A 25540-nucleotide genomic window follows, 5' to 3' on the forward strand; every position below is an offset into this window, starting at 1 on the left:
AACGGTTTAGGATCGTCATCAAACACCAAAGAAGAATATGTTAGAGCGGATGAGATAATTTGACTAGCAGTTTTGTTTATGTATTTGAAGATATTAAGTGTTTATCCGTCACTTTTCTATGTAATTTAGTTAGTAGACGTTGTTTAACGCGACCTAATTTTGACAGCAGCCCAATATTTTCTGATTATCCTTAAGACCTCAAGTAGGAATGGCAGAGAACAGCGGTGAGTTTCTCATTTTTTTTCAGGCTAAGTGGTTAGCTATGCTAACTTCAAGTTGGTGACCAGATGACGAAAGCAATTATTTGCCAACGATATTTTAAAGGAACGTTTTGATGCTTGCACTTTGTTTAGCTGTGACCCTGGACGTTTTTCAAACATCAAACATTTCTCTAAATGTTTGATGTATGAACTGTAGACCGGTGTAGCTCTATGCATTGTCTCAGCCACCAAACAGCTTCTGGTTTCCTCAATACCCAGCATAGGGGCAGCTTTACGCTTTTATCTGACGTCTCTGAAAATAACCCAGAGATAATCCAATGGAGGAGTCGATAATACCCATATTTCGTTTTCTGGGGAGGGAGAACACCGGTCATGAGGATGAGATGCGTACTTTGTGCAGTGCAACATACTCACTGCACTTTTCACAGCCACATTTAGATAGTACTTTGATTAACAATTCTGGGAAAAAATACCTGCAACAAAATGTATACTAACTTAAATATTCCCTGAACTTTTCAACCTGCTACGATTCATCAAATTCAATTCAAATTTAAACATACTAAATTGATCCCAAAGGGAAATTAAGTATTGTTGCTCATTAATTCAGATTCTTCAAAGAGTTATTGTAGAAAGTGATCGCTGTTGGCAGGAAAGAGCTCCTGTAGCAGTCTGTATTACTGTGAATATGAAGAAGCCTCTGACTGAAGATGCTCTGTTTACCCAAGACAGTCTAATGAAGATGATGGTCAGGGTTGTCCATAACGTTCTTGACCTCATGAAGAATTCTTGTTTGCCTCATCATCTAAAGAGGTCACAGTCGTCCCCAGAACAGAACCAGCCTAATTTATCAGGTTGTTGAGCCTTTTTATGTCCCTGGTTCTGATGCTGCTGCCCTAACAGATGACAGATGAAGAGATGACGCTCTCAACAACAGACCGATACAGTGGTTCCCAAAGTATGGGCACGCCAAATGGTGGTCGCAATGCTATTGCCAGTGGGGGGAGGGGTGTGTGCGGGTAGCGGTATGGATGAATGAATGAAAAAAAGAACAACAGTTACACAAACGTTTTTCACTGTAAAGATGGTTTGTAGTGTGTTTTGTTGCAACCTGAAGTGTGAAATAAACTTCAGTGGAGTTTGAAAACAAAGTATGTGTATAGGTTTATGTCTGGTTGAACGATGTGTGTGCCTAGTTGATTTTTTTTTTTTTTTTTGTGGGGGGGTTTGTAATCCACAGGGGTGCCCAGCAGAAAATCTTTGGGAACCACTGGACTGATAGAAAATCTGCAGCATCTTGCTGCAAACCTTGAAGGATCTTAGCTTCCTCAAGAAGTCCAGTCTGCTGTACTCAGCCTCTTGTCCATCTCTGATTCAACCAACAACTGCAGAGTCATCTGAGTATTTCTGCAGATGACAGAAGTCAGACTTGTGCTGGACATCTGAAGTGTAGAGTGAAAAGAAATGGTGAGAGTACAGGGCCCTGTGGTGCTGCTGACCACCTGGTTAGACACACAGTCCTTCAGGGTTAGGGTCAGCCAGACTCAGTCACAGATCCAGGTGATTGTTCAGAACTCCGCCTGTGTCTCCTGGAGTTTCTCACAGAGAAGATCAGGCTGAATTGTGTTAAATGCTGTGGAGAAATCAAAGAACATGATCCTCACAGTGCTGCCCGCTTTGACCAGGTGACAGTGGGTTTGTTGTGTATGATGGCATCATCAACTCCAGATCCATGGCGATAAGCAACCTGCAGGGGGTCTTGATATGTCTTTGTCTGCTTAGCCAGATGGGCCAGCAGGAGTTTCCTCTTTACCTTCATGATGATGGTTGTCAGGGCAACAGGTCTGTAGTAATTGATCACTTATGGGTCATTAACTATAGACTGATAGGTAAGTTCCACAAAAACAGAACCAGAAGAAACCTTCTCTTGGGTTAAGCTGAGTCTGATGACTGTCAGAATGACTCCAGGATTCTGCCAGTTTGAGACTCTTGTCCAGGTGTTTCTCTACTCTATAGCAGCCACTTGCTCATGGCCCTGTATATGTGTTGTTAGTCAGGGGCGGCGGCCTGGCAGCAGAACATAACTTCACTGATCCAAGCCTTTATCACGTCTGATGAGAGCTGGAGAAGGCGGGTCCTCTGCTGCTGAGTATGGTGTGTATATATAGTATGGAGCCCCAGTAGATTATATAGTAGGTTGCCCCAGTCATTGTTGACTCATGGTTGCTATAAACTTTAGAAGACCCACATAATGGGTGTAAAATATTGAATAAAATGTTGTGCTACATGACTGGCTTTATTTTCACTCTTACATTTAACTTTATGACACACAAAATTACAAGTGGATCATCCATATTGTCTCCAAGTGTATTTTGGGTAAAGCTTGTCACCAGCCGTCCACCAACGTCATCATCAGTCACTTGGCAACAGATGGCAAACTAGCTAGAGCATTTCTACAGACTAAGTTAACATGAGTGGAGCTCCATGGAGCGGCAAAGTGAAAAGGATGGAAAAAAGAGAGCAAGGAAAAGCCAAAAACTGGACGCATATTTTGTTCCTCGTCTTGGAGATGAACCGAACTTTTTTGTTGGCAGCGATTCAGACCCGCCAAAACTGGCAGCCTAGCGAAGAAGCCGGACTGGTTACAGGTAGCAACTGTGACATTATTCACAGAGTGAGTTAACTGTAGACTGACTGTAAACTGGTTCAGCCCAGCCGTCTAGTTTACATCCCCTTTTCTCTCTGTCGGTGACGTCAGGGACTGAAGGCTGAGTTCTAGTCGCTTTCCACAGTTCGGGTTGAGCGTTTTTGAGCCAAGACAGCAGCATGGCGTTTATAGTTAAGGTTTCCATTGGAGTCGCCTGGAAGACAATCTTCCAGATCGTCCAGTTTGTGTGAACGGCGGCGCGCGCGATCCACGGCGAGTTACAAACATCCAGAGATGCACGAGGTGCTGCGACACGCTGCGCGTGCCTCGGTGTTCCCGCTTCAACGCGTGCTGCTGCGTGCTCGGTTCAACACGTCAACAATAAACGTAGCTTCAGCAGTTGCTAGCTGCTCCAGGCTCTGAGTTGAAATTGATAAAGTGTTTAGATGATCCGATCGCTATCCGTGGTTCTGAACTGATTTGAATTTGTATCGTTTTATCATTAGTGACCAGTAGCCTAATGTTTCTGCTGTTCTCTTGGTTTGTTGTACTTCATGTCAGATGGATTTCAGAATGGACCTTACCACAGGGGCCGCTTTTCATTGGCTGATGCCCATTCTACGTGGTCACGTGCGTGGCCGTCTCACAAACACACGCTTCCCGTTAGCTAAGTACAGCATAATGGCAGTACTGATACAACTTCTACACCTTGAAGCCTGTCTGCTACACAGTCTTACGTTAGCTAAACAGATCAATATCCAATGTGTCTGTATCTGACATACACTAAAGATTTTATTTTAGCAGAAAAGGCTTTGGACTAAACTGTTACTCGTGTTAGCCACTCTAGCACCAAGTACAGCTAGCCAATCAACCATCGCTGTGTTCAGGGAAGCGCTGATTAATAATCGAGAAATAAATATCAAGCCTGAAAACTTGATATCGTAATGAACTGAATGTTATGTTTTTAACGTAATCTTTGCTCGTCTTGCGGGGCGCAGGCGGTTGCCACGGTAACAGGTGTGCTTAAACTACAAAGAGAGAGAGAGTAGAAAGGTAGGAGTGGTTTTGAGTTGATCACCTGTTCGGGTTATTTTACCTTTGTTTACCTTTGCTGTGGCTCATTACAGCCACTGTAGTTTCTAAATGTTCGTTTGTGAGTTTATGTCATTCACAACAAACATCAAATAGAACAAATATATTTCATAAAATTTTAACAAACAAATGGCTAATTATGTGAAATTAAATGAATTATATCCCAACTTCAGAAGATCTTTGGTTCCTCCTATCAGCCTGTAGTTTCTCATATTTCAGTTATCAAACCAAATTTCAGATCTACCATAACTGACTGACACCTGCTGGCCTCAGGTTTGCAACCAGCTTGTGACTGAGAAACCAGTAACCTCCTCCCAGATGATGACATGAACTTGTTAGTTCCTCTCTCCATTGTAGTAGCTGATATACTGTATTGTGAAAATCCGGTAGAAATGATGCACTAATGGAGTCATGTTTACATAGAAACAACTCGCTGTGAGGCTTTGTTTGTGAGACTTGCAGTCACGCTGGTCGGTTGTGGGCGGAGCTTGGTAAGGCCCATGACATAGTCGCTCTCTGTGGTGGTGAAACTTGTAATATCCGCTGTATGTATGTTGTATCTATGTTGTAAAATATCTGTATCTATGTTGTAAAGTTAAATTATCATGAGCTTTATTATTTGGGTATAAAGGGGCCGGTCATTAGCCCCGCTCCCCGGCCCGACGCTGACTTGTTCCGCTACTGGGTTGCTGCATCGTCTCTGCCCAGACTGCAGCTGGGATCTGTCGTGCTCTGGTAGATCTGGGTGCTGTCCTTCAGTCTGGCCCTTTGCAGCCCCTACTAGGATGAGGTATAATACCTCAGCATATATGAGTTGTTATTGTTGTATTGAAGTTCTTTTGAACACAGCCGATACTTTAAAACACCACAAATTAGAAGAAATCAATTATACAGTAGGATCACTGTGTTTTTTGACATTATTATTATAGTTAATATTATTAGTGATGATTTCTTACTATTTGCAAACCCTGTTAGGAGGGATGATTTCAAAATGTTGCCAGATTGAAGGAATCTCCGGTTTCTTGCTGGTTCCATTGCTGACACACATTCATCCTAACAACAAGCTGTGGTCAGGAAGCAGTGTTTTCAAAGGTCACCACATGTCATCAAGTACATGCTGGATTACTGGACACAGAAGGATATATCAACCTTGTTTTTGACCTGGTCCAGAGGAATTGACACAGATCCTAATTCTGTTGTTCCGATGCCAGCGTGGGGCCAGCCATGCTCACTGCTTCCTACTGTGGAGAAACAACTCTGGCCATGTGTTCAAGATGCATTCTTTATGAATGTTTTGTGTGTTTCTTTAGGAGTTTAACTGTTTTTGATTATTCTCTAGCTATGATTAGAGTTATATTTATGCTTTCTTCTTGTCACTAGGTAGGTTATACATTTGGTGAGCTACTTTTAATGCTCCTTATTTTGCCTGTGACTTATTGTAAAGCTGGACAAGCCAGATCTAATTTCGACCCCAATTTTCTACCATAAATATTGTAATGCAGCATTTGGCACATTTTAATCAGTTTGCTTTAATTGAGCAGAATTAAACGAGGCAAAACATAACGGCTCGCCGTCCAGTGGGATGACGGACCAGGAGAAGGAGATGGCAACGAGTGCATATGAAGCTTTTCTGGTAAATATTCTCTTTTGATGTTTTGGGGGATCTTAACATAATCTGTCTGTTTTCAGATTTCCTTTGCCAAATATGTAAAGCTGCAGACATAATAAAAGGAGCAAAAACATGAATTATAGAGACTAATAATATGAGAATGAGTTAGAAATTGATGTTTGTAAACAGTGATAGCCTGACCGTTGCCTTCTTAAGCAGTTCCACTGGATTCTCATCTCCCTTCAGTTCTCCACCTGGGTTTATCCCATTGAGTTTATTTCTCAAGATGCATTTAATCCTGGCCAATCAGCAAACAGAAGGACAAGTTGTGAACGATGACGTTGATTTTCTGTGCTATTTTGAATTGTAATTTGTCTATTATTGTACTTAAGCAATGGCAGCAGAGAAAGTGAATGAAATGTTGAGGTTCTGTTGGCCATCTATCATGATTGAGAAGTTTAAGTCGGAGCAAGAGGAATGCTTCAGACAGTTTATTGCTGGCAAAGACGTTGTGGTTCTACACACTATTAGGTTGTTTCCAGTGTCACAGCCCAACATTAGTGGTCAGGTTAATTCAAAACCAACTGTTTTAGGATGCATTTACACCTATCACATTTGATCCAATTAACGGTTTCCTCCGTTGGTCCACACCCGTCCTCCATGTGTGGATCCACTCAAGTGAACCCTTAGACCCAGACCCATTTTATGTGGTGGTTTTGGTTCGCTTGTGTGAACACAGACCAGCCTCGACCCAAACAAACTACAAAAAAAAAAAACTACAAAATTTTTAACTTTTTGGACTTTGTGAGCCTCCGTTACTTGACATTATGGTAACCATAAGCCTTTGGTGTTGCTAGTGCTACTCCTGCTATTGGTTGGACTGGAATTGTACCTCACCTTCTGTTTCCTGTTTAATGGCGCTGCTGCCAGCAGGTTGTGGGTCAGAACATGCAGAGCATCTCGTCTCATTCATCTGCAGCCGTTACCAACGCCATTCCAAAATTAGAAATATCTCAGCACATAACATGTATAGAATGAGCTGTAGGTGTAATACCAATGCATCAAGCAGGACCTACAAGGGAGTTGTCCTGATGGTAATTGATTGATGATGATTGTCAGTAAAAATTTTTATGGACTTTGCTGTTTGTTTTTTATAGTTTGCTATAACATAACTCCCCCCACCTGCTCCAGATTTGTGAGATTGTCCAACATCCTCTTCATAGGCTGGAAAGTATGACGAGTCTCTGAAACAGCTTGAAGCCTTGCAGGAGCTCAACAAAGAGGACTACAAAATTTCTTTGAATAAAGCTGTGTTAGAGTTCTACAGAAGTGGCCAGACTGCGACAGGTTCATTGAAGCAGACCCTTTCAGCAATGAAGAATCAGGTAAGACTACACATCTGTCTCTTCTCTTCTACACACACACACACACACACACACACCTGTGTTTGTTCATGACCATGACCTGAGCTGTGTGTCCCAGCTTCACACAGCCACAGAAGATGTTGATGGCTTGGATGATGTGGAGAATAGTTTGCTGTACTATAACCAGGCCATCATCCACTACCACATGCGCCAGTACTCTGAGGCCATCTCTATAGGAGAGAAGCTCTACCAGTTCCTCGAACCATTTGGTATGTTGTGCTGCTGGTCACAGTCCCTGCTGCTTTTTCACCAGCAACAAGTTTAATGTTTTTGGTTTTGCTTAAGAACCTGATGATGTGTTTTTGAATGATAACTGGAATGTGACTTTTTGCACATGAAGGCTTGGAGTTAATTATTGTATTTGCTCTAGAAGAGAAATTTGCCCAGTCAGTGTGCTTCCTGTTGGTGGATCTCTACCTGCTGACATTCCAGCCAGAGAAGGCGCTCCACCTGCTGGCTATTCTGGACAAGATCGCTGTACAAGGAAGCAACAAGAACGGCAAGGCAGAGGTAGTTGACCGTTCTGCCAAATGGAAAAAAATATTTTTGTTGTTCAGACTAAGACAATTTACACACAGATAGTTCTGTCACCAGAACACATTTTGCTGGACAATAATTCAAATTTAAAAATACTTTATTAATCCCAAAGGGAAATTAAGCACAATATATTTATAAAATATCTATATAAAAATAAACACTGAGATATTTATATTCCTCAACCACCTCCACTTCTTGATGGAGATAGTCTGATCTAACCCTGTTCCTCCTGAAATCAACGATTATCTCATTTGATGATGTTTTTCCCTTAAAGCTGTGTGGGAACCATAAGCTGAGGAATATGTCAGAATATTGTTAATTATAAGTGTTGGGTTTTTTTTAGAGCAACAACTCAGGATCAAACCAAAAGGTGGAGTTTGTAGCAATGATGGAAGCAGCCAAATCCAAAATCCATCAGGTAGGAATGCTGGTCAGTGTAAACATGATCTGCTGTTCATTTTCTCTCCTGATTCACCAGCTGCCTGTTCTTGGCTTCTTTTCCAGTACAAAGTGAGAGCGTACATTCAGATGAAGTCTTCCAAGGCCTGTAAGAGAGAGATTAAATCAGTGATGAACACAGCAGGGAATGTGAGTGTCCATGACAACGCTGCAGCAGGGAACATCTGGGGCAAAGTTGGACTAAGAGAAGAGTTGACCACTAGTAAAATTTTAGTGTTTAAAGTCATACACAGAGCTGTGGGACTTTAGGCAGATCTTTGTCTAAACCATGTTGTCTTCTTTGTGAGTGTAGAGCGGAGGGGAGTTTTCAGAGAACGCCTCCCAGCTCCTTCTCTCCTGTCTCTTCTCTTCCAGTCTGCCCCCTCTCTCTTCCTCAAGAGTAACTTTGAGTATCAGAGAGGAAACTACCGCAAAGCGGTGAAGCTGCTGAACAGCTCCAACATGGCAGAGCATCCTGGACCCATTAGAACCGGTGAGATCTGCTGACCTCCAGCCTGCAGTCAGATCTGTGGGATCTCCACTCATCATGTCAAGCTGTTATTTTAAACTCATATGCACAACACTTCACCATGGGAACAAGCAGGAAGTGTTTTGTCAGGTTGAGGGCCGTGTCCATGCTGAGGCTCCGGGCTGACCCGTCTGTTTGATCCAGGTGAATGTGTTCGCTGTATGTTCTGGAACAATCTGGGCTGCATCCACTTTGCAATGGGGAAACACAACCTGGGCATCTTCTACTTCAAGAAGGCGCTGCAGGAGAACGATCACACTTGTGCACAACTGGGAGACGGCGGCAACAATCAGTGTAAGCTCCAGAACCCAGACTGTTTCTTTCCATGGTGACTTTGATTCGTCTCGCCATGCTTTATGGATCTACCTCTGACTGCAGTTGTGTTAAGAAAACTGAACCAAAATAGAAGAAGCTGGATGTAGTTTTTTATCTGGTGATTATCTATTAGATTTGAATCCAGTAACAGTCACAGCAGTGCTGAATGCTTACTTTCTGTCTCCAGGTAAAAGACTGTCAGGTGTCCCTATGTGTGCCCTGCTGTTCAACAAGCGTTATGAGCTGCTGTATAACTGCGGCGTCCAGCTGCTGCACGCCGCCAGGCCGCTGGCAGCCTTCGAGTGTCTGATGGAGGCCGTTCAGGTTTACCACTCCAACCCGCGCCTGTGGCTGCGCCTGGCTGAATGCTGCATCTCTGCTAACAAAGGGGTATGTTCAGCCTTCATCCACCAGCTGCTGAGTTAAGGATTTTAGAGATCAGCTCTCCGGTGCACCCTTCTTTATAGAAGTACTTTATTCATCCCAGCAGGGAAATTACTTCTACTAGTGCCATAGGAATTGGTGTATGTTAGTGAATCACAACCTAAAACTAAAGCAAACTTTGTTTTCCATCCATCCATTTTCTTACATCCTTTGGGGTCAGGAGGGCTGCTGGTCCCTAACTCCAGCAGCCCCCTGCAGGCGAGAGGCGGGGTCACCTGGACAGGTCGCCAGTCCATCACAGCATATTTTGTTTTATGAAATTCAAATTTAAATATTTCTAGATGGTTTGAATGAAAAAAATTACAATAATTTAAAATATTATTCCAGGCACCTGTGTTCATATCTCCTGCATTAAACCATGTAAAAAGTGAAATAATAAGGAAAGGTGTTTTTGACAACAGACTTGTTTTCATGTTTGAACTGCAAGACTGGAGCTACTGGTTTAATGGAGTAGTTGCTTCCTGCTAGGCCTGTCACAATAACAAATTTTGCTGAGCGATTAAATGTCTCAAAAATTATTGCGATAAATGATAATATTGTTTGAAGACCATTTTAAACTGATTTAATGGTAATGGCATAGTAATGCAAGCAATATCCTGCCAAAAATGGATGCACTTTATTTTCAAAAGACCTCTTAACACTGGGACTGGTAAACAAAACAATCAAAAATAAAAATAAACTGGACTCTCAGTCTCCATTAACAAAAATGCACTTGATTAAAAACTAAACAACATAAAACCAAAGTGGAAATAAAAACTACATTCAACCAAGAGTGTAGATTATGAAGTCTGTATACTATATTGCCCTTCAATAATCATTAGATTTAGATAGAGAAGATGAGCATATTTTACTACCTGATGCAATAGTTCACTCCTCCCTTAAGCCTAGTTCAAACAACGCAATATTTTATTTTTTTTGCCCCGATTCTCCCCTTTGACAATCTTACGACGTGGTTGTAACACACCGAGTATGGTGTGTTACAACTGATCGGGTCCAATCGGTAGAACATTGTTACCGCTTCGATCTAAATCCAACATATTTGACATGTTGGATTGTCTTAGTCAGTTTATCACTGCAGCGTGTGTGGTTTCCCCCGACTGGGAACGAGATCGCAGCCTGCTGAATGTGACAGGTAGCCAATCAGAAAGGACGGATTCCCCTCCGTGCTTTCTGAGGGGAAAGCACGAAGGGAAACCCAAAGTCCAGCCGACATCCTCTCCAACTCCGAACGTTGTTTATTCAACATTTCATGCAAAGAATATCCACAAAAATGACAAGGACAGCAATTAGAGCGGAATTGCTACCAATGCCTTTTCTTTTTGTTACATGTTTTATGGCTTAAAATAAGCTCACAAACTATCGCTATTGCGTCTACCTCATTATCCCTGTTTGTTCACTCTAAATTCACGTGTGATATAGTGGGTTTTGACGGGACTTTCTGTCTGAAATCTGAATGTCGGTGAGAGAAATTGTTTCTTGTGTGGTGTGTTGCTCTGCCTTGTGACTGGACATATGGCCCGGTCGGGCCCGATCAAACCCGTTACACCTACGATTTTCTGTCAGTTAATGTGTGATCCCTCAGGTTTTGAAAATGGGCCAAAATCATGTAGTGTGAACTGGACATTACACTAAGGAAATGAGGAAGGGAGGGGTCAGTGGAGAGCATCGGAGTTGAGCCTTTTTTCATCCATAGAAAGAGAAAAACGCAGAAAGAAACGATGAAGCCGATAAATTAAAATGAGGTCGATAACTTTAATTTATTGTTTATCACGACAGGCCTACTTCCTGCAACACAACTTCACACAGCCCAACTTTGGATTTTTTTTAAATCAAAATATTTTTATTAAGGTATTTTACAAAAACAAAACATTACAAAAAACAACAGGACTACCTGTTACATAGAAAAAGAAAATCATAAATCTCCACCACTGAGCAGAGATCTTGACTTGCATGCCTGCCATCTGCTGGCAGAATGTGGCACAGCAAGACAAAAACTACTGGAAACTAGGCTTCAACGTAATGAGACAGAAATGAAAACTAAGGCCATTTTCTGTTAATTTTAGTTAGTTTTGTGAATTTGTCATTACAGTTTAATTTTTTTCAGTTCAGTGATTACAGCACTGAACAGAGGCTCAGAGTGCCACTCTGTGCCAATAGCTCAATCTATGAATAAAATTTGAATGGATCCCAAATATTTCCAATAAATAAATCCATTCCATACAGTCAAAAGCTTTTTTCACATGAGTGGAAAAATGCGTTCTGGACTGTTCAGGATATTGTGGAAATGTCGTCAACTGCGGAATTTAACTACATAGGAAATATGTTTATGCTTTGAAATATAATATGTTACAACTGGGCAACATAGTTTGTGAATACGTTGTGATGTTTGCTAATGTTTCCAGGGCTCCGAGCAGGAAAGCAAGAGTTTACCTAGTAAAAAGGGAATAGTCCAGTCTGTAATTGGACAAGGATACCATCGCAAGATTGTTCTGGCATCACAGTCTTCACAGAACACCAACTACAGGTCAGTCAGACATCCTTCAACTCTGAAATTCAAATATGAGAGTACAGGTTGAGATGCTTACGACAGGAAAGGTCAGTGGGAAAGACTTTAACTTGTCATGTAGGAGGCAGTGAGTTGTTGGATTTCAGGAGCTAATCCAGATGCTGACTCTGCGTTCTGCTGTCTCTGTTCAGTGAAGGCCAATCTGCTGCCATCCCTGTAGCCAGTATGGAGTTTGCTGCCATCTGTCTGCGGAACGCCCTGCTGCTGCTGCCTGAACACCAGCAGCCGGAAGCCAAGGCTGAAAGCGGCTCCAAGAACTCCAGCCAATCAGGAAGCACCGAGAGCGGCAGTGAGAACAGTGACCCCTGCAGGTCAGAATAACCCATGTACCATTACATCTCTATGTGTGTGGGTAATAACGTACTGAACCTTGACATGCTTAGTGTTTCATAGGATGATTTGCATTTATTTGTCATAATATTGTCAGTTTTACTCACTGTTTTTCTGACACTTTTATCAGCCAGTGCCAACCTGAATCCCACTCATAAATAGATGAAGCCAATGAATTTCTTCCTTTGTGGGTGTTTTATTCTTCTTATGGGTCAGACATCGCTTTCCTTAAAAATCACAGGCACATATTATGATGTCTAGGAATGAATTAAAAGGTCAGCTCTTCCAGTCCCAGGGGACACATAGGTCACCATCCTGCATGACAGAGTAAAAGTGGGAGACACAGACATGCAGCCCCTGCAGCAGTGGGGGGTGCTGCTCTATGAGCCTCCTGCAGCAGAATGAATTAAAAGTCTAACTGTAGATTTGTTTTAGCTGAGATGATGTCTGTCAGGTCTGTGACTCACTGGGGATTATGTCCAAAACACAGAAAACTGAGAAGAAAGAAGACATGATGGTTTCTGGACAATTACAACGTAAACAGAAAGCAGTCACTATGACAATATCAGTTTTTGGTGGCAGGTTTATGTTACAGTTTGCATTTAGAGACACTGCTGATCACGAAACTACAGCTGCCAAGAAAACGAGCGTTACTTCAGTCTCTATGGATATTCACTGGTTTCCAAGCAGTTCTCCAAATATTCATCATTCCATACAGTTTATTATATAACATCATTCCACATCATGGATAATATGGAGGCTTTTTTTGCAAAAGAAAGAAAACTTTGATTTATTGCACTTTAAAAGCTTTTCAGTTTTATGCTTTATTCTCACACACACAGACACTTAGCAAAGTGTTGATCTTTCTTGCTTATTTGATCATTTTCAGATTTAGGAGTCCTAGTAATGCTGCATTGAGATGTTCTCCAGGACTGGATGTTGCTGTTGATTGTGACATGGTGTGTTGTTGTTTGCAGTGGAAAAAGTCAGGAAGCTGATAAGTTTTTTTCTGCAACTCCATCGTCTCCACTTCGAAAACAGGAGGTGGAAAACCTCAGGTAAAGACAGTGAGCCATGATGGTGTTAGGATGATGTTTGCTGTGCTGTGACATGTAACCAGAGCTGGTCTGCAGGTGTTCCATCCTGGCTTGTAGTGCCTATGTGGCGCTGGCCCTGGGAGACAACCTGCTGGCTCTGCACCACGCTGACAAACTGCTTCATCAAATCAAGGTGTCTGGCTCCCTCAGGTAAGCATCATCACCATTATCATCATCATTAACTCTGGCTACAATACACAACATAACTTTTTCAATCCAATTCAGACAGCAATTCTGAATTAGGAAGCAAAAAATATATTTTGCAAACTTATTTTGGCCCTCCCTATTTCTTACTCCAAGTAAGGAGGGGCAGGATTGTTGGTAGCCTTACAGTCACACTGGACAGTCTGAATTCTGTCCTAAAGTGAACTGGAAACCAGTGTGGTGTGTGTAGGTTCCCATGTAGCAGAATGTTGGACCAGAGAGGAATTTGAATAACCCCAAACTTTTCATAGAGGATATTTAAGAGACAATGAGAGTAGAGTAGCAGCTATTTATTCAAATCTTTTGGAAAGGAAGAATAGCTTCAAATGAAGGTGAATGTTGTTGGGATGTAAACCAGCTGTTTTTATTGTTTTCCAGTGGTAAAATGAGTCCAGACTGGTTCTGGTTGAAATCACATTTTTGTTTTCCGTACCTCTGCTGAACTTTTTGCCCCTCTCTGGATGTGAACCTGTTGTGTGATTGATCAGATGTCAGTCGGTGCTAGGAAGCGTTTACTGGCTTCCAGCTGCTTTTACTATGCGTTTTAAAAGTTGTTTTGTTCTTTAAGTCTCCATGGCCTCCATGGTCCCACAGTGTTTGCAGCCGGTCCGTTGTCCCACAGACAGTGAGGAAGCTGAGAGGTGGCTGTGTGTTCCAGGGGACAAGAAACAGGCTGCTGTTGGTCATCTAAAGACCTTCACTATGTCTTCATGTCATACAGGACGATTGGGATTGTCTGATCTGCTGTTTTTGCTAACAAGCAATTGAACGGCTGTCTAAAGTTATCTACATTAGTGTTTTTCCAACCCTGGTCTTCAAGGTACACTGCCCTGCAAGTCCTAGACATTCCCCTGCTTCAGCACTCATGATTTCTACTGATGGCTGATTAACAGGGTTTTACTGAATTGCAATCATCTGAATGGGGTGTTGAAGCAGAGGAACATCTGAAACAGGCAGGTCAGTGTGACTTGAGAACCAGAGTTAGGAAACGCTGATCTATGTGACGTGCTGCTGTGTCTCTTCCTCCTTCAGGTTTCTGGGTCACCTGTATGCTGCTGAAGCTCTCATCTCATTGGACAGAATATCTGATGCAATCACTCACCTGAACCCAGAGAACATCAGCGACGTGTCACTAGGCGTGCTTAGCAGCGAGCAGGACCAGGGTGTGTGGACTCTCACACTTCAGTAAACTATGCCAAACATTTTCCTTTCGTAATAATCGCTTCATTTTTTTATCTGCAGGACATGAGAAAGGAGATGAGCCCATAGAGCCATGTAAGTCGTCATCCTAGTGTTTGGTCCCGTCCTGCAGTACTCTAACTAGTGAAATGATTACTGAATGTAGAGTGACGTGGCTCCCTGTTGTGCAGCAGCTAAGAAGATGCCGCTGTTTTACCCCAGCAGTGTGGCAGCAGCGCAGGCCATGATGCTCTTCAACCTGGGCAGCGCCTACTGCCTGAGGAGCGAATATGACAAGGCCCGCAAATGCCTGCATCAGGTACCCACCTCCACAGGCCTTTTCACTGTGTGCTTTGCAAACTAACACTGCAACACAAACATCAGAAGGGAGTGAAGACCACAGTACAGCAGCAGGCTCGGCCTCGTTGTCCTCAGATTGCTCCTGTTCTTCGTTTCCTGGGTGGTTTTCTTGCAGCATGCCGCCCCCTTTTCTCTCCTCCCCATTTCCCGTCTATTCTCCATTCAGTTAGAGTCGGAGAATAAAAATGGATTTAAAAAAACACTCATCAACACCACATTTGAGTGAGTGAAGGGAGACCAGTGGTCCTTCCAAACCCCCCCCCACTCTCTGGTCACCATCTGGGGTAAGAGACCTGCAGGAGTGGGCGGTGGGTGGTCTCCTCCCAGAATGAAGGGACCCCGTCCTGCCTACCCTGTGGTGGGACCCTGCCTTTAGTGTAGAGTGTGACCTGCAGCATCCATAAGGGTCACAGAATGATGGGAGCACGGATGAGACGGACAGGACAGAAAAACATTTTATATCATCAGTGCAATATTTACTCATAATTTCTCCACTGCCAGATTTTCTAATATTTTCAGCTCTAGCAGGATAACACATGCGTCACAAGCTGGCTTGGTGCAGCATGACTTAAGGTGTTATTCAAGTCATCTGTTGAAAATTGTGTTTTTTCATATTGCATTCATATCACAGTATCAGCTTTATCAACTGTTGTGCTGTCCTACTTAAAGCTCTACTGATCACTAAGCACTTCTAGTTTAGGGATCTTTCTTTTGTTACTTGCAAAATTACATCCAATTTTCTGTTTTTCAAAATTGGATGTAAATTAAAATTAGGACAATCAAGTTTTGAAATTTGTTGATGGATGGAGAACCGTCCATAAGTACATTCTGGCATCCCAGACTAAACGTAGCTAAAGTTAAACATCCCCACTTCATGTTGTTGTGTAGAACTGTCACATATACTGTGATGCCTTAAGTGACATTTATACTGAAATGTCACTTTTGCATTAAAGCCTCATTTTGCTGATGTTTTAGTTTCTAGGCAGCAAATCTCAACTTATTGCTATATTTCTCCATTTTGATATATTTGTGTTTGTCTCCATCAGGCTGCATCTGTGATGAACTCCAAAGAGATTCCGCCTGAAGCCATCTTGCTGGGCGTCTACCTGGAGCTACAAAACGGTTTGTATTTCTTAAAGCGTCTCAATCTGTTGAAGATTAAACTTTTTCAAAGTTCTAAAATATACAGCAGCTTATTGCTGTTCTTTGCTGCTTTGCAATTTATTCTCAAAGTGTTTCTACTTAGTTTTTTGTCCATTACATTTTGTTTTGTGCAGCTAGAAAAGGTTTTGCTCTGTTTGAGCAGCAGGTCAACATCTCAGTCGATCACATAGACCAAATGAAGACCATAAATGCTTGTGATTTTTATCAGCTCAATGATTGCTAAGCTGCACACACTACCAGTCAGTTGCAGTAATGTCTGGAGATTTGAATCTAGCTTCAATCTTTGCCAAACTTCAATGTTACAACAGTTTGTCATCTGACAGCTAACCAAATTTGTGTCGTGCAAATTTCAGGTATGCAGACACTTCCTCTGTGAGGTTGGCAAAGCAGATTATGATTTTTCCTTTCTTTGCTTCATGTGTAGAGCTTGTGTTCAGAGGCAACCGTTTGAAGATCCTCTTGAAAACGAGTTGATGTAACCAAGAACTGACTTTAATACTTTTCTCCAGTATTACTGCATGTGTTGCCATTGTTCTGTTTTTCTTATGTCCATCAGGCATCGTTTTCTCCACTGTGTTCCAGTCTTTGTTTTCAGCTGCACATTTTAAAAGTGTCTGATCCAGTTTTGATCTGGGTTTCCAGTGATCACTGAGCTTTTGTCATGTCTCCTTAGGAAACACTCAGCTGGCTCTACAGATCATCAAGAGGAACCAGCTTCTACCCTCAACCCTTAACAGGTCCTCGCCAGACCCTCGCAAGAAACCTTCCCAGCCCCTCCAGCTGCCCTCATCCTTTACACATGTTCAACGGAAATAAACCTCTGCAATCACTTCAGCTGCCTGGAGTCGCCCATCAGCCAGCTGTAAACTTTTTTTGAAGCTTCAGGGAGTAGAGGACTTGTCCAGCTGAGGTTTAGCTTTAATGTGACTGAGGAGTTTGTGCTGAAATGAAGAGACAATAAATGTATTTACTGTATGTGTGGTGGAATTCGACTAGTCATTTAACTGAATATTCAAATTCGGAAATACTTCATTGATCCCAAAAGGAAATTAACCCTTTCATGCATGAATTATGATCCTTTGTCTGGATTTTCTTAAGGCATAAAAATAAGCTGGGGAAAAAAATTTATAGGTTTGTTTTCCAAATGATCAATTATTTTCTCCAAATACAAAGGTATTTGGAAAATACATCAGTAGTGTCATTCTTTCAGAGTTACTTGATGTCAAAATATGTTTTGCTTTTTTTGGTTGTTTTTTTACCTGCAAGAGTTTTCTACAGTACAAGGAGGGGCTGGGTTGGTTAGTATGCCCTTTTGTCTGTCTGGCATATTGGATTTAACAAAAAATTTCTTGCACTTGCAGTGGATGGACAGTTGTTGGTGTATTGTGTGATGCACTAGTGTCCACTTCAGGGGTCTGTGTGCATTTATAACATAAAAATCCACAAGAAACACAGTAAAATGGCCTTTAGATAACTGTCCACTACAGTGACCACTAAGAATGAAAGGGTTAAGTATTGTAACTCATTAATTCTTCAAAGAGTTATTGAAGATTGTCATGGCTGTCGGCAGGAAAGAGCTCCTGTAGCAGTCTGTATTACAGTGACTCTGAAGAAGCCTCTGACTGAAGATGCTCTGTTTACCCAAGACAAGAAGATAATGGTCAGGGATGTTCATAATTTTCTTGATTTTATGAAGACTCTTTGATTGTCTCATCTTCTCCAGAGGTTCCACAGTCGTCCCCAGAACAGAACCAGAACAGAACCAGCCTTCTTAATCAGGTTGCTGAGCCTTTTTATGTCCCTGGTTCTGATGCTGCTGCCCCAACAGATGAAGAGATAACGATCTCAACAACAGACTGATAGAAGATCTGCAGCATCTTGCTGCAAACCTTGAAGGATCTTAGCTTCCTCAAGTAGCTGACCACCTGGTTAGACACACAGTCCTTCAGGGTTAGGGTCAGCCAGACTCAGTCACAGATCCAGGTGATTGTTCAGAACTCCGCCTGTGTCTCCTGGAGTTTCTCACAGAGAAGATCAGGCTGAATTGTGTTAAATGCTGTGGAGAAATCAAAGAACATGATCCTCACAGTGCTGCCCGCTTTGACCAGGTGACAGTGGGTTTGTTGTGTATGATGGCATCATCAACTCCAGATCCATGGCGATAAGCAACCTGCAGGGGGTCTTGATATGTCTTTGTCTGCTTAGCCAGATGGGCCAGCAGGAGTTTCTTCTTTACCTTCATGATGTTGGTTGTCAGGGCAACAGGTTTATAGTCATTGGTGACTGATGAGTGAGTTTTCTTTGGTACCGGAACCAGGAAGAACATCTTCCATAACAGTGGAACCTTGTCTTGGGTCAGGCTAAAGTTGAAGAGATCCTGCAGAATCCCAAAGAGCTGCTCTGCAGCTTCAGGCCTTTAGGACTCTGGGGCTGACACCATCTGGGCCTGCAGCCTTGTTCAGGTTCAGTCTCTTCAGCTGCCTCTTCTCTTTAGCTTCAATCTAAACTTCAATTTTAATAGCTAATCTTACTTTCTAGCATACCACTAGACAGAAAACCTGCAGTATTGTTTCAGTTATATTCAAATCAGCAATTATTAGCACACCTGGGTCACTTATTTTATCGTATCTGAAGTAGCTTTCCTCCTCCCCGTTGTATTTTAGGAATTGAAGCGTCATATGAAGAGATGTGTATGTTCTTGAAGGATGAGTCCTGCTGGTTTACACTTGAACAGGGTTTCTTCATGCGATAGAACCGTGTTTTATTGTTGTTTTCCACATTCTTAACTTAAACATACAGTTTCTGTGGTTTGCTGTGTTTTCTAGTTTTACATTTATCTCTTATTTATAGATTGTGAATGCAAAACATTTCTCGGAGGTGAATCCACAGTAGCCATAAAACACGACTGTATATATATAAATTCTGAAGGATTGTCTCAGCTCTTCCAGTCCCAGGGGACACATAGGTCACCGTCCTGCATGACAGAGTAAAAGTGGGAGACACAGACATGCAGCCCCTGCAGCAGTGGGGGGTGCTGCTCTATGAGCCTCCTGCAGCAGAGAATCATGTGACTGGAGCTCAAGCTGGGCTCCTTGGAGAGGCCCCTCAGAGACAGCCTCTGGACACAGAGCTGCACCACTGCCTCCTCTTCCACCTGCAACCTTTACAAAATACACAGAGAGGAAGATGAATCAGTGACAACATTGATAAACATGTGTGTGCTCTTCTAGCACAATGGGTCTAAGGTGGGTTCAGAAACCTGATGAGTCCAGATTGAGGGGCTGCCTCATGTGAAGGCTGTTTCCTTTCTCCAGATTTGTGGTCTACTGCATCACCTCTCAGGAATCATTGCAGGTCAAAAAGGACAAATTTGTTCTTGTAATAATGGTGGACAAAGATAGATCAACAGGATGGTACAGTTTAACCCTTAGGGCACCCGGCCTGTTCAAAATGAGACGTCCTGCTTTTTGTAATTCTTAATATCTCAGTCAGATTAAATTACATTACTTACTTTGTCCTTTGGATTGCATGGTATATAGATCAAAAGATATGCACTGTGTGTACACTCTGTCCAATTGATTGCCATCATCTGTCTGTATGTCACATTTCAGCAACAAGGCAGTTCAAAGTGCTTTACATCATAAAAACACAGAAATAAAAAGTCGTAAAAACATCATATAATCAATAATTTGAGAAACCAGTAAACATTTCATTTTTTTCAAGTGCCATCATCAAAATCATTGGTTAGTGTTCCATTTGAAATGTTTCAAGTGGGTTTTTGAGTTCCTTGATCTAAAAGAACTCAGTGTTTTGACTGTTTTGCAGTTTTCTAAAGTTTGTTCTAGATGTGGGTGTGCATCGAAGCCAAATGCTTCTACTGCAGTCAAATTTATTAGATATAGTTTAACACTGAAAGGTAACAATTCAGCCCAAGAATACTTTATTGGTCCCAAAGGGAAATTAAATGTTCATTACTTAATAAACATTTTGTTAACAGTTTGTGATGGCAGTAGCCAGGAAAGATCTGTAGCAGTCTGTATTACAACGAATCTGAAGAAGCCTCTGACTGAAAACACTCTGCTACTGAATAGCAGTTTCATAAAGAGAATGGACAGAGTTGTCCATAATTTTCTTGATTTTATAAAGAATCCTTCCTTGCATTGTGATCCCAAGAAGTTCCATAGTCATCCCCAGAACAGAATCAGCTTTCTTTATCAGGTTACTGAGCCTTTTTATGTCCCTAGTTCTGATGCTGTTGATTTCAGCCTTGAAGAAAACTGAGTTACAACATTTCATTTCCCTTGTGGGATCAATAAAGTATATTTCAATTCAACTTAATATTTCTAAATACAAAATATGTAGCACAGAAATATCAACTTGGAGCTGAGCTCTTAATTTGTCTGGTCAAGTATAAACATTCAAAATCACGAGGAAGACTTTCATCAGGAAAACTCACTGTCGTTGCTGCAAGGCTGGAATTTAGATGGCCAATCACAGAGGAACAGGGAATGTAGCCAATCGTGTGTAGTGATAGAAGACTGGATGGATCCGACGCGCCTCCACATACACTCTGAATGTAAACCAGAGGAGTCTGACACACAAAACGCTAGGTGTAGAGCAAAATGTCGAAATGTCTGCACACGCATCAAACTTGAAGTGTTGGACACATTTTTGAAACGCGTAACGCGTTTGGTGTGAACACACCATTACGCTCTCACACTTCTCCATTCCGCTTGTGGTGCAATTATGCGCACTGTCTTCATTTACTCTCTCGACTTTTGGCATGATAATGAAGCCATAACCTGTAGATGTTTTTATGTCAACACAGAATTCAAGGATTCAGGGATCCAAAAATGTTATTGTCATACCACCTTTGCTTGTTTGTGTTACGAAATTCTGACTCAGGTCCCAGATTAAGAAATTTAATACACAAATAAAATAAATAAATAAAAATAATAAAGTAATTTGTTATTTATAAATTATTATAAACAATAATGAAGTTCTATCTCTGTGCCTCTATCACACAGTGATAGAAGCTCCTCAGGACTGAGTTCTAAGTCCAGCTCTCCGCAGCTTCCACAGGAAGTAGAGAACGTGACCAGAGGGGAGGTGTTGGCACTGGAGTGTCTTGCTGAGAAGTCGTACGTCAGCAGAGTGAAGAGGAGGAGGCTCGGCACGCAGCATGCAGCCCTACAGTGAGCCAGTGCTAAGGGTGATGGAGGAGGAGATGGTGTTGTGGATCCTGATGGTCTGAGCTCTGTTGGTCAGGAAATCCAGAACTCAGTTCCCCAGTGTGGGACTCAGTCCAAGAGTGCACAGGTTTGTGGGATGATGGTGTTGAAGCCCAAGGAGGAATCCAGAAAGAGCAGACAAATGTAAGAATTTCTGCTCTCCAGGTGTGTGAGGGCTGTGTGGACCATCGATCAGACAATGTCAGAGCTGGAGCAGTTCTACCTGTAGGCATTCTGATGGGGGTCACAGTGACATCAATGGAGTCCTTGATGACTATCCTCTCGTAGCACTTCCTGACTACCGATGTTAAGGCTATATGTTGGTAGTCAATCAGGCCTGTCACTGTGGAGCACTTGGGGACAAGGACAATAGTCTTTAAGCAGGTGAAGACCGCCAGTGACATGGATGTGTTGAAGATGTCTGCCAACACCTCAAACAGCTGTAGTGCACAGTCCCTCAGTACCCGCCCTGGGATGTTGTTGGGGCCTGCAGCCTTATGGGGGTTGATTTCTTGGAGGAACCTCCTCACATCTGCTGTGGTCACATAGACAGGTGTGTTACCAGGTGGTGGTATAAGTCTGGTGCTGAGGGTGGTGTTAGGATCCTTAAAGAAGGTGTAGAACTTATTGAGTGAATCTGACAGTGAGCGGTCCCTTGGGCATTGTGCATCCCTGATGTTTTAGTCTGTCATGTTCTTGATGCCCTTCCACATCCGCTGGGGGTCGTTGGTGGTCGTTGGCTTTGAATTTTCTTGGCGTATGTGGCTTGGCCCTCACAATGCCTGCAGTCAGTTCTTTCCTAATGCAGCGTCCCTAGCTGTCAGCAGAGCTCTCACCTCAGCATTCAGCCAGGGTTTCTGGTTCACATAACACCTTACTGTCCAGGTGGTGGTGACGTTATCAGGACACTTAGAGATGAAGCCCAGAACAGAGGAGGCGTATTCCTCCAGGTCCACCTCTTCTTCATATATATTCGCCTCTCTGAAGGCTTGCCAATCTGTTCTCTGAAAACAGTCCTGGAGCACAAAGGCTGCATCCCTGGGCCACACAGTGACTGTCTTCTTCGTTGGCCTTATACGTCTCATCAGCAAACGATATGCTGGCACCAGCAGGATGGAGATGTGGTCGGAGAGACCAAAATGGGGGGAGGAAGAGATCGGTACGTTTTTGACCATAATTCAACATTGAATTATCATCGCTTGCTATCTGGGTTGAGACCATAATCGTGTCATAAATATTTTCCCTTACACATTGGAACACATTGGACTAATTATAAATGTCATTAAGTGTTATTCACTGTCAATAGCTTTAACAACACAGTCATTAATATTGATTCTTACCTCAACTAAAGTGAAACAAGTAGGACTATTAATAAGGATGTCAATAAGTTTAATTGCACTTTCAAATGCTTTAATAACAGAGTCATTAATATAAACTCTTATCTCAAGCACAGTACCCTTGCTAATGAAGACGAACCATCTTAAGAAAACTGTAAGAGTGTTGTTAACATTGTGTAAGATTATTTAGCAGCATGTCATTCTATAAAAATGCTCCTCCTTAACATAGCAAGCACCCACAGGGGATTTCTTATTGGGCCAGTTATACAGACATACAACAAAAGCTGGTCAGCTAGTGTCAGCTAGTGTCAGCTAACCTCAAGTTTACAACTATAAGCTGCTGGCAGATAGCGGCAGCCATGTTAATAAATTTTAACTGAATATCAAGCTATAGAAATAATCTGTTTCACCAAGAATACTATGCATTCAAGACTTGTGCAACTTGCCTCCTGTTGGTCTGCAATGCTGCTGTCCTAACTCAGCAAATCCCCCTCTTCATCTTCCTCTTCTTCTTCCTCGTCTTCCTGGTAAGACTACCAATCACAGAGGACAAGGAATGTAGCTAATCATATGTAGTAATAGAAGACTAGCTGGATCCACCCACCGATGGCCAAAAACATTAACCGTGAGCGAGCAGAAGCCGGAGCCAGCAAGCAAGTGAGCAGAGAAAATCTTTGCGTGTGAACGCAGAGACCTGCATATGTGCGTTCTGATGTCTTGCACATCTATATTCCACTTGCTGAGCAATTCTACGCGTGCGCTATATATGCTTGCACTGGGTTTCAATTTCCTTTACGTGGGGTCTCATTTACTCTAGACTCCATCCATCCATCCATCCATCCATCCATCTTCTTCTGCTTATCCGAGGTCGGGTCGCGGGGGTAGCAGCTTCAGAAGGGAGGCCCAGACTTCCCTCTCCCCAGCCACTTCTTCTAGCTCCTCCGGGGGAATCCCGAGGCGTTCCCAGGCCAGCCGAGAGACATAGTCCCTCCAGCGTGTCCTGGGTCTTCCCCGGGGCCTCCTCCCGGTGGGACGTGCCCGGAACACCTCACCAGGGAGGCGTCCAGGAGGCATCCTGACCAGATGCCCAAGCCACCTCAACTGGCTCCTCTCGATGTGAAGGAGCAGCGGCTCTACTCTGAGTCCCTCCCGGATGACTGAGCTTCTCACCCTATCTCTAAGGGAGAGCCCAGCCACCCTACGGAGAAAACCCATTTCGGCCGCTTGTATCCGCGATCTCGTTCTTTCGGTCATGACCCAAAGCTCATGACCATAGATGAGGGTGGGAACATAGATCGACCGGTAAATCGAGAGCTTCGCTTTTTGGCTCAGCTCTCTCTTCACCACGACAGACCGGTACAGCGCCCGCTTGACAGCAGACGCTGCGCCAATCCGCCTGTCGATCTCCTGCTCCCTTCTTCCCCCATTCGTGAACAAGATCCCGAGATACTTAAACTCCTCCACTTGGGGCAGGACACCCCCCCTGACCCGGAGAAGGCACTCTACCCTTTTCCGGCTCAAGACCATGGCCTCGGATTTGGAGGCACTGATCCCCATCCCGGATGCTTCACACTCGGCTGCGAACCGCTCCAGCGAGAGCTGCAGATCACGATCTGATGAAGCCAAAAGGACCACATCGTCTGCGAAAAGCAGAGATGAGATCCCAAGGCCACCAAATCGGATCCCCTCAACACCTTGGCTGCGCCTAGAAATTCTGTCCATGAAAGTGATGAACAGAATCGGTGACAAAGGGCAGCCCTGGCGGAGTCCAACTCTCACCGGAAACGAGCCCGACTTACTGCCGGCAATGCAGACCAGACTCTGACACCGGTCATACAGGGACCTGACAGCCCGTATCAAAGGGCCCGGTACCCCATACTCCCGGAGAACCCCCCACAGGGCTCCCCGAGGGACACGGTCGAACGCCTTCTCCAAGTCCACAAAACACATGTAGACTGGTTGGGCGAACTCCCATGCACCCTCCAGGACCCTGCTGAGGGTGTAGAGCTGGTCCAGTGTTCCACGACCAGGACGAAAACCACACTGCTCTTCCTGAATCCGAGGTTCGACTATCCGACGGACCCTCCTCTCCAGGACCCCTGAATAGACCTTGCCAGGGAGGCTTAAGAGTGTGACCCCTCTATAATTGGAGCACACCCTCCGGTCCCCCTTTTTGAACAGGGGGACCACCACCCCAGTCTGCCACTCCAGGGGAACTGCCCCCGATGTCCATGCGATATTGCAGAGTCGCGTCAACCACCACAACCCTACAACATCCAGAGCCTTAAGGAACTCCGGGCGGATCTCATCCACCCCCGGGGCCTTGCCACCGAGGAGCTTTTTAACCACCTCGGCGACCTCGCCCCCAGAGATTGGAGAGCCCAACCCAGAGTCCCCAGGCTCCGCTTCCTCAGTGGAAGGCATGTTGGTGGGATTGAGGAGGTCTTCGAAGTACTCTGCCCACCGGCCCACAACGTCCCGAGTAGAGGTCAGCAGCACACCATCCCCACTATAAACAGTGTTGGTGCTGCACCGCTTCCCCCCCTGAGACGCCGGATGGTGGACCAGAATCGCCTCGAAGCCGTGCGGAAGTCTTTCTCCATGGCCTCTCCAAACTCCTCCCACGCCCGAGTTTTTGCCTCAGCAACCGCCCGAGCCGCATGCCGCTTCGCCCGCCGGTACCCATCAGCTGCTTCCGGAGTCCCACAGGCCAAAAAGGCCCGATAGGACTCCTTCTTCAGCCTGACGGCATCCCTCACCGAAGGTGTCCACCAACGGGTTCGAGGGTTGCCGCCGCGACAGGCACCAACAACCTTGCG

General features: G+C 43.7%; 2 protein-coding genes across 10 annotated transcripts in view; one reads left to right on the plus strand and one right to left on the minus strand.

Annotated features, from left to right (window-relative positions):
• Positions 1-17128, plus strand: cnot10 (CCR4-NOT transcription complex, subunit 10). 5 transcript variants are annotated; one of them, XM_028031048.1, is made up of 20 exons: positions 1-224; positions 1459-1685; positions 5499-5590; positions 6790-6951; positions 7049-7199; positions 7361-7500; positions 7871-7945; positions 8032-8115; positions 8341-8458; positions 8639-8788; positions 8997-9199; positions 11656-11777; positions 11951-12130; positions 13127-13207; positions 13283-13396; positions 14483-14613; positions 14693-14725; positions 14821-14948; positions 16036-16111; positions 16827-16969. In XM_028031048.1, the coding sequence occupies exons 3-20, from the start codon at positions 5540-5542 to the stop codon at positions 16967-16969; spliced, it is 2142 nt and encodes a 713-aa protein (XP_027886849.1). In that variant the 5' UTR covers positions 1-224; positions 1459-1685; positions 5499-5539. The 5 variants fall into 5 exon arrangements, with proteins under 5 accessions (XP_027886849.1, XP_027886848.1, XP_027886847.1 ...); XM_028031047.1 differs by lacking the exon at positions 1459-1685 and having other exon boundaries at positions 14824-14948; positions 16827-17128; XM_028031046.1 differs by lacking the exon at positions 1459-1685 and having other exon boundaries at positions 7364-7500.
• The window catches only part of tcaim (T cell activation inhibitor, mitochondrial), a 24786-nt gene continuing 11435 nt past the window's right edge, over positions 12190-25540 (minus strand). For 3 of the 5 annotated variants that reach the window (XM_028031051.1, XM_028031050.1, XM_028031052.1), the window contains exon 11: positions 18873-19314. In XM_028031051.1, coding sequence (XP_027886852.1) covers positions 19089-19314 — 226 coding nt within the window. In that variant the 3' untranslated portion in view covers positions 18873-19088. Of the gene's footprint in view, positions 12538-18872; positions 19315-23167; positions 23255-25540 lie in introns of those variants that run through there. The other 2 variants (XM_028031053.1, XM_028031054.1) reach the window with 2 other exon arrangements.

Source organism: Xiphophorus couchianus, chromosome 11 (genome assembly GCF_001444195.1).
Source record: "Xiphophorus couchianus chromosome 11, X_couchianus-1.0, whole genome shotgun sequence".
Classification (NCBI taxonomy): Eukaryota; Metazoa; Chordata; class Actinopteri; order Cyprinodontiformes; family Poeciliidae; genus Xiphophorus; species Xiphophorus couchianus.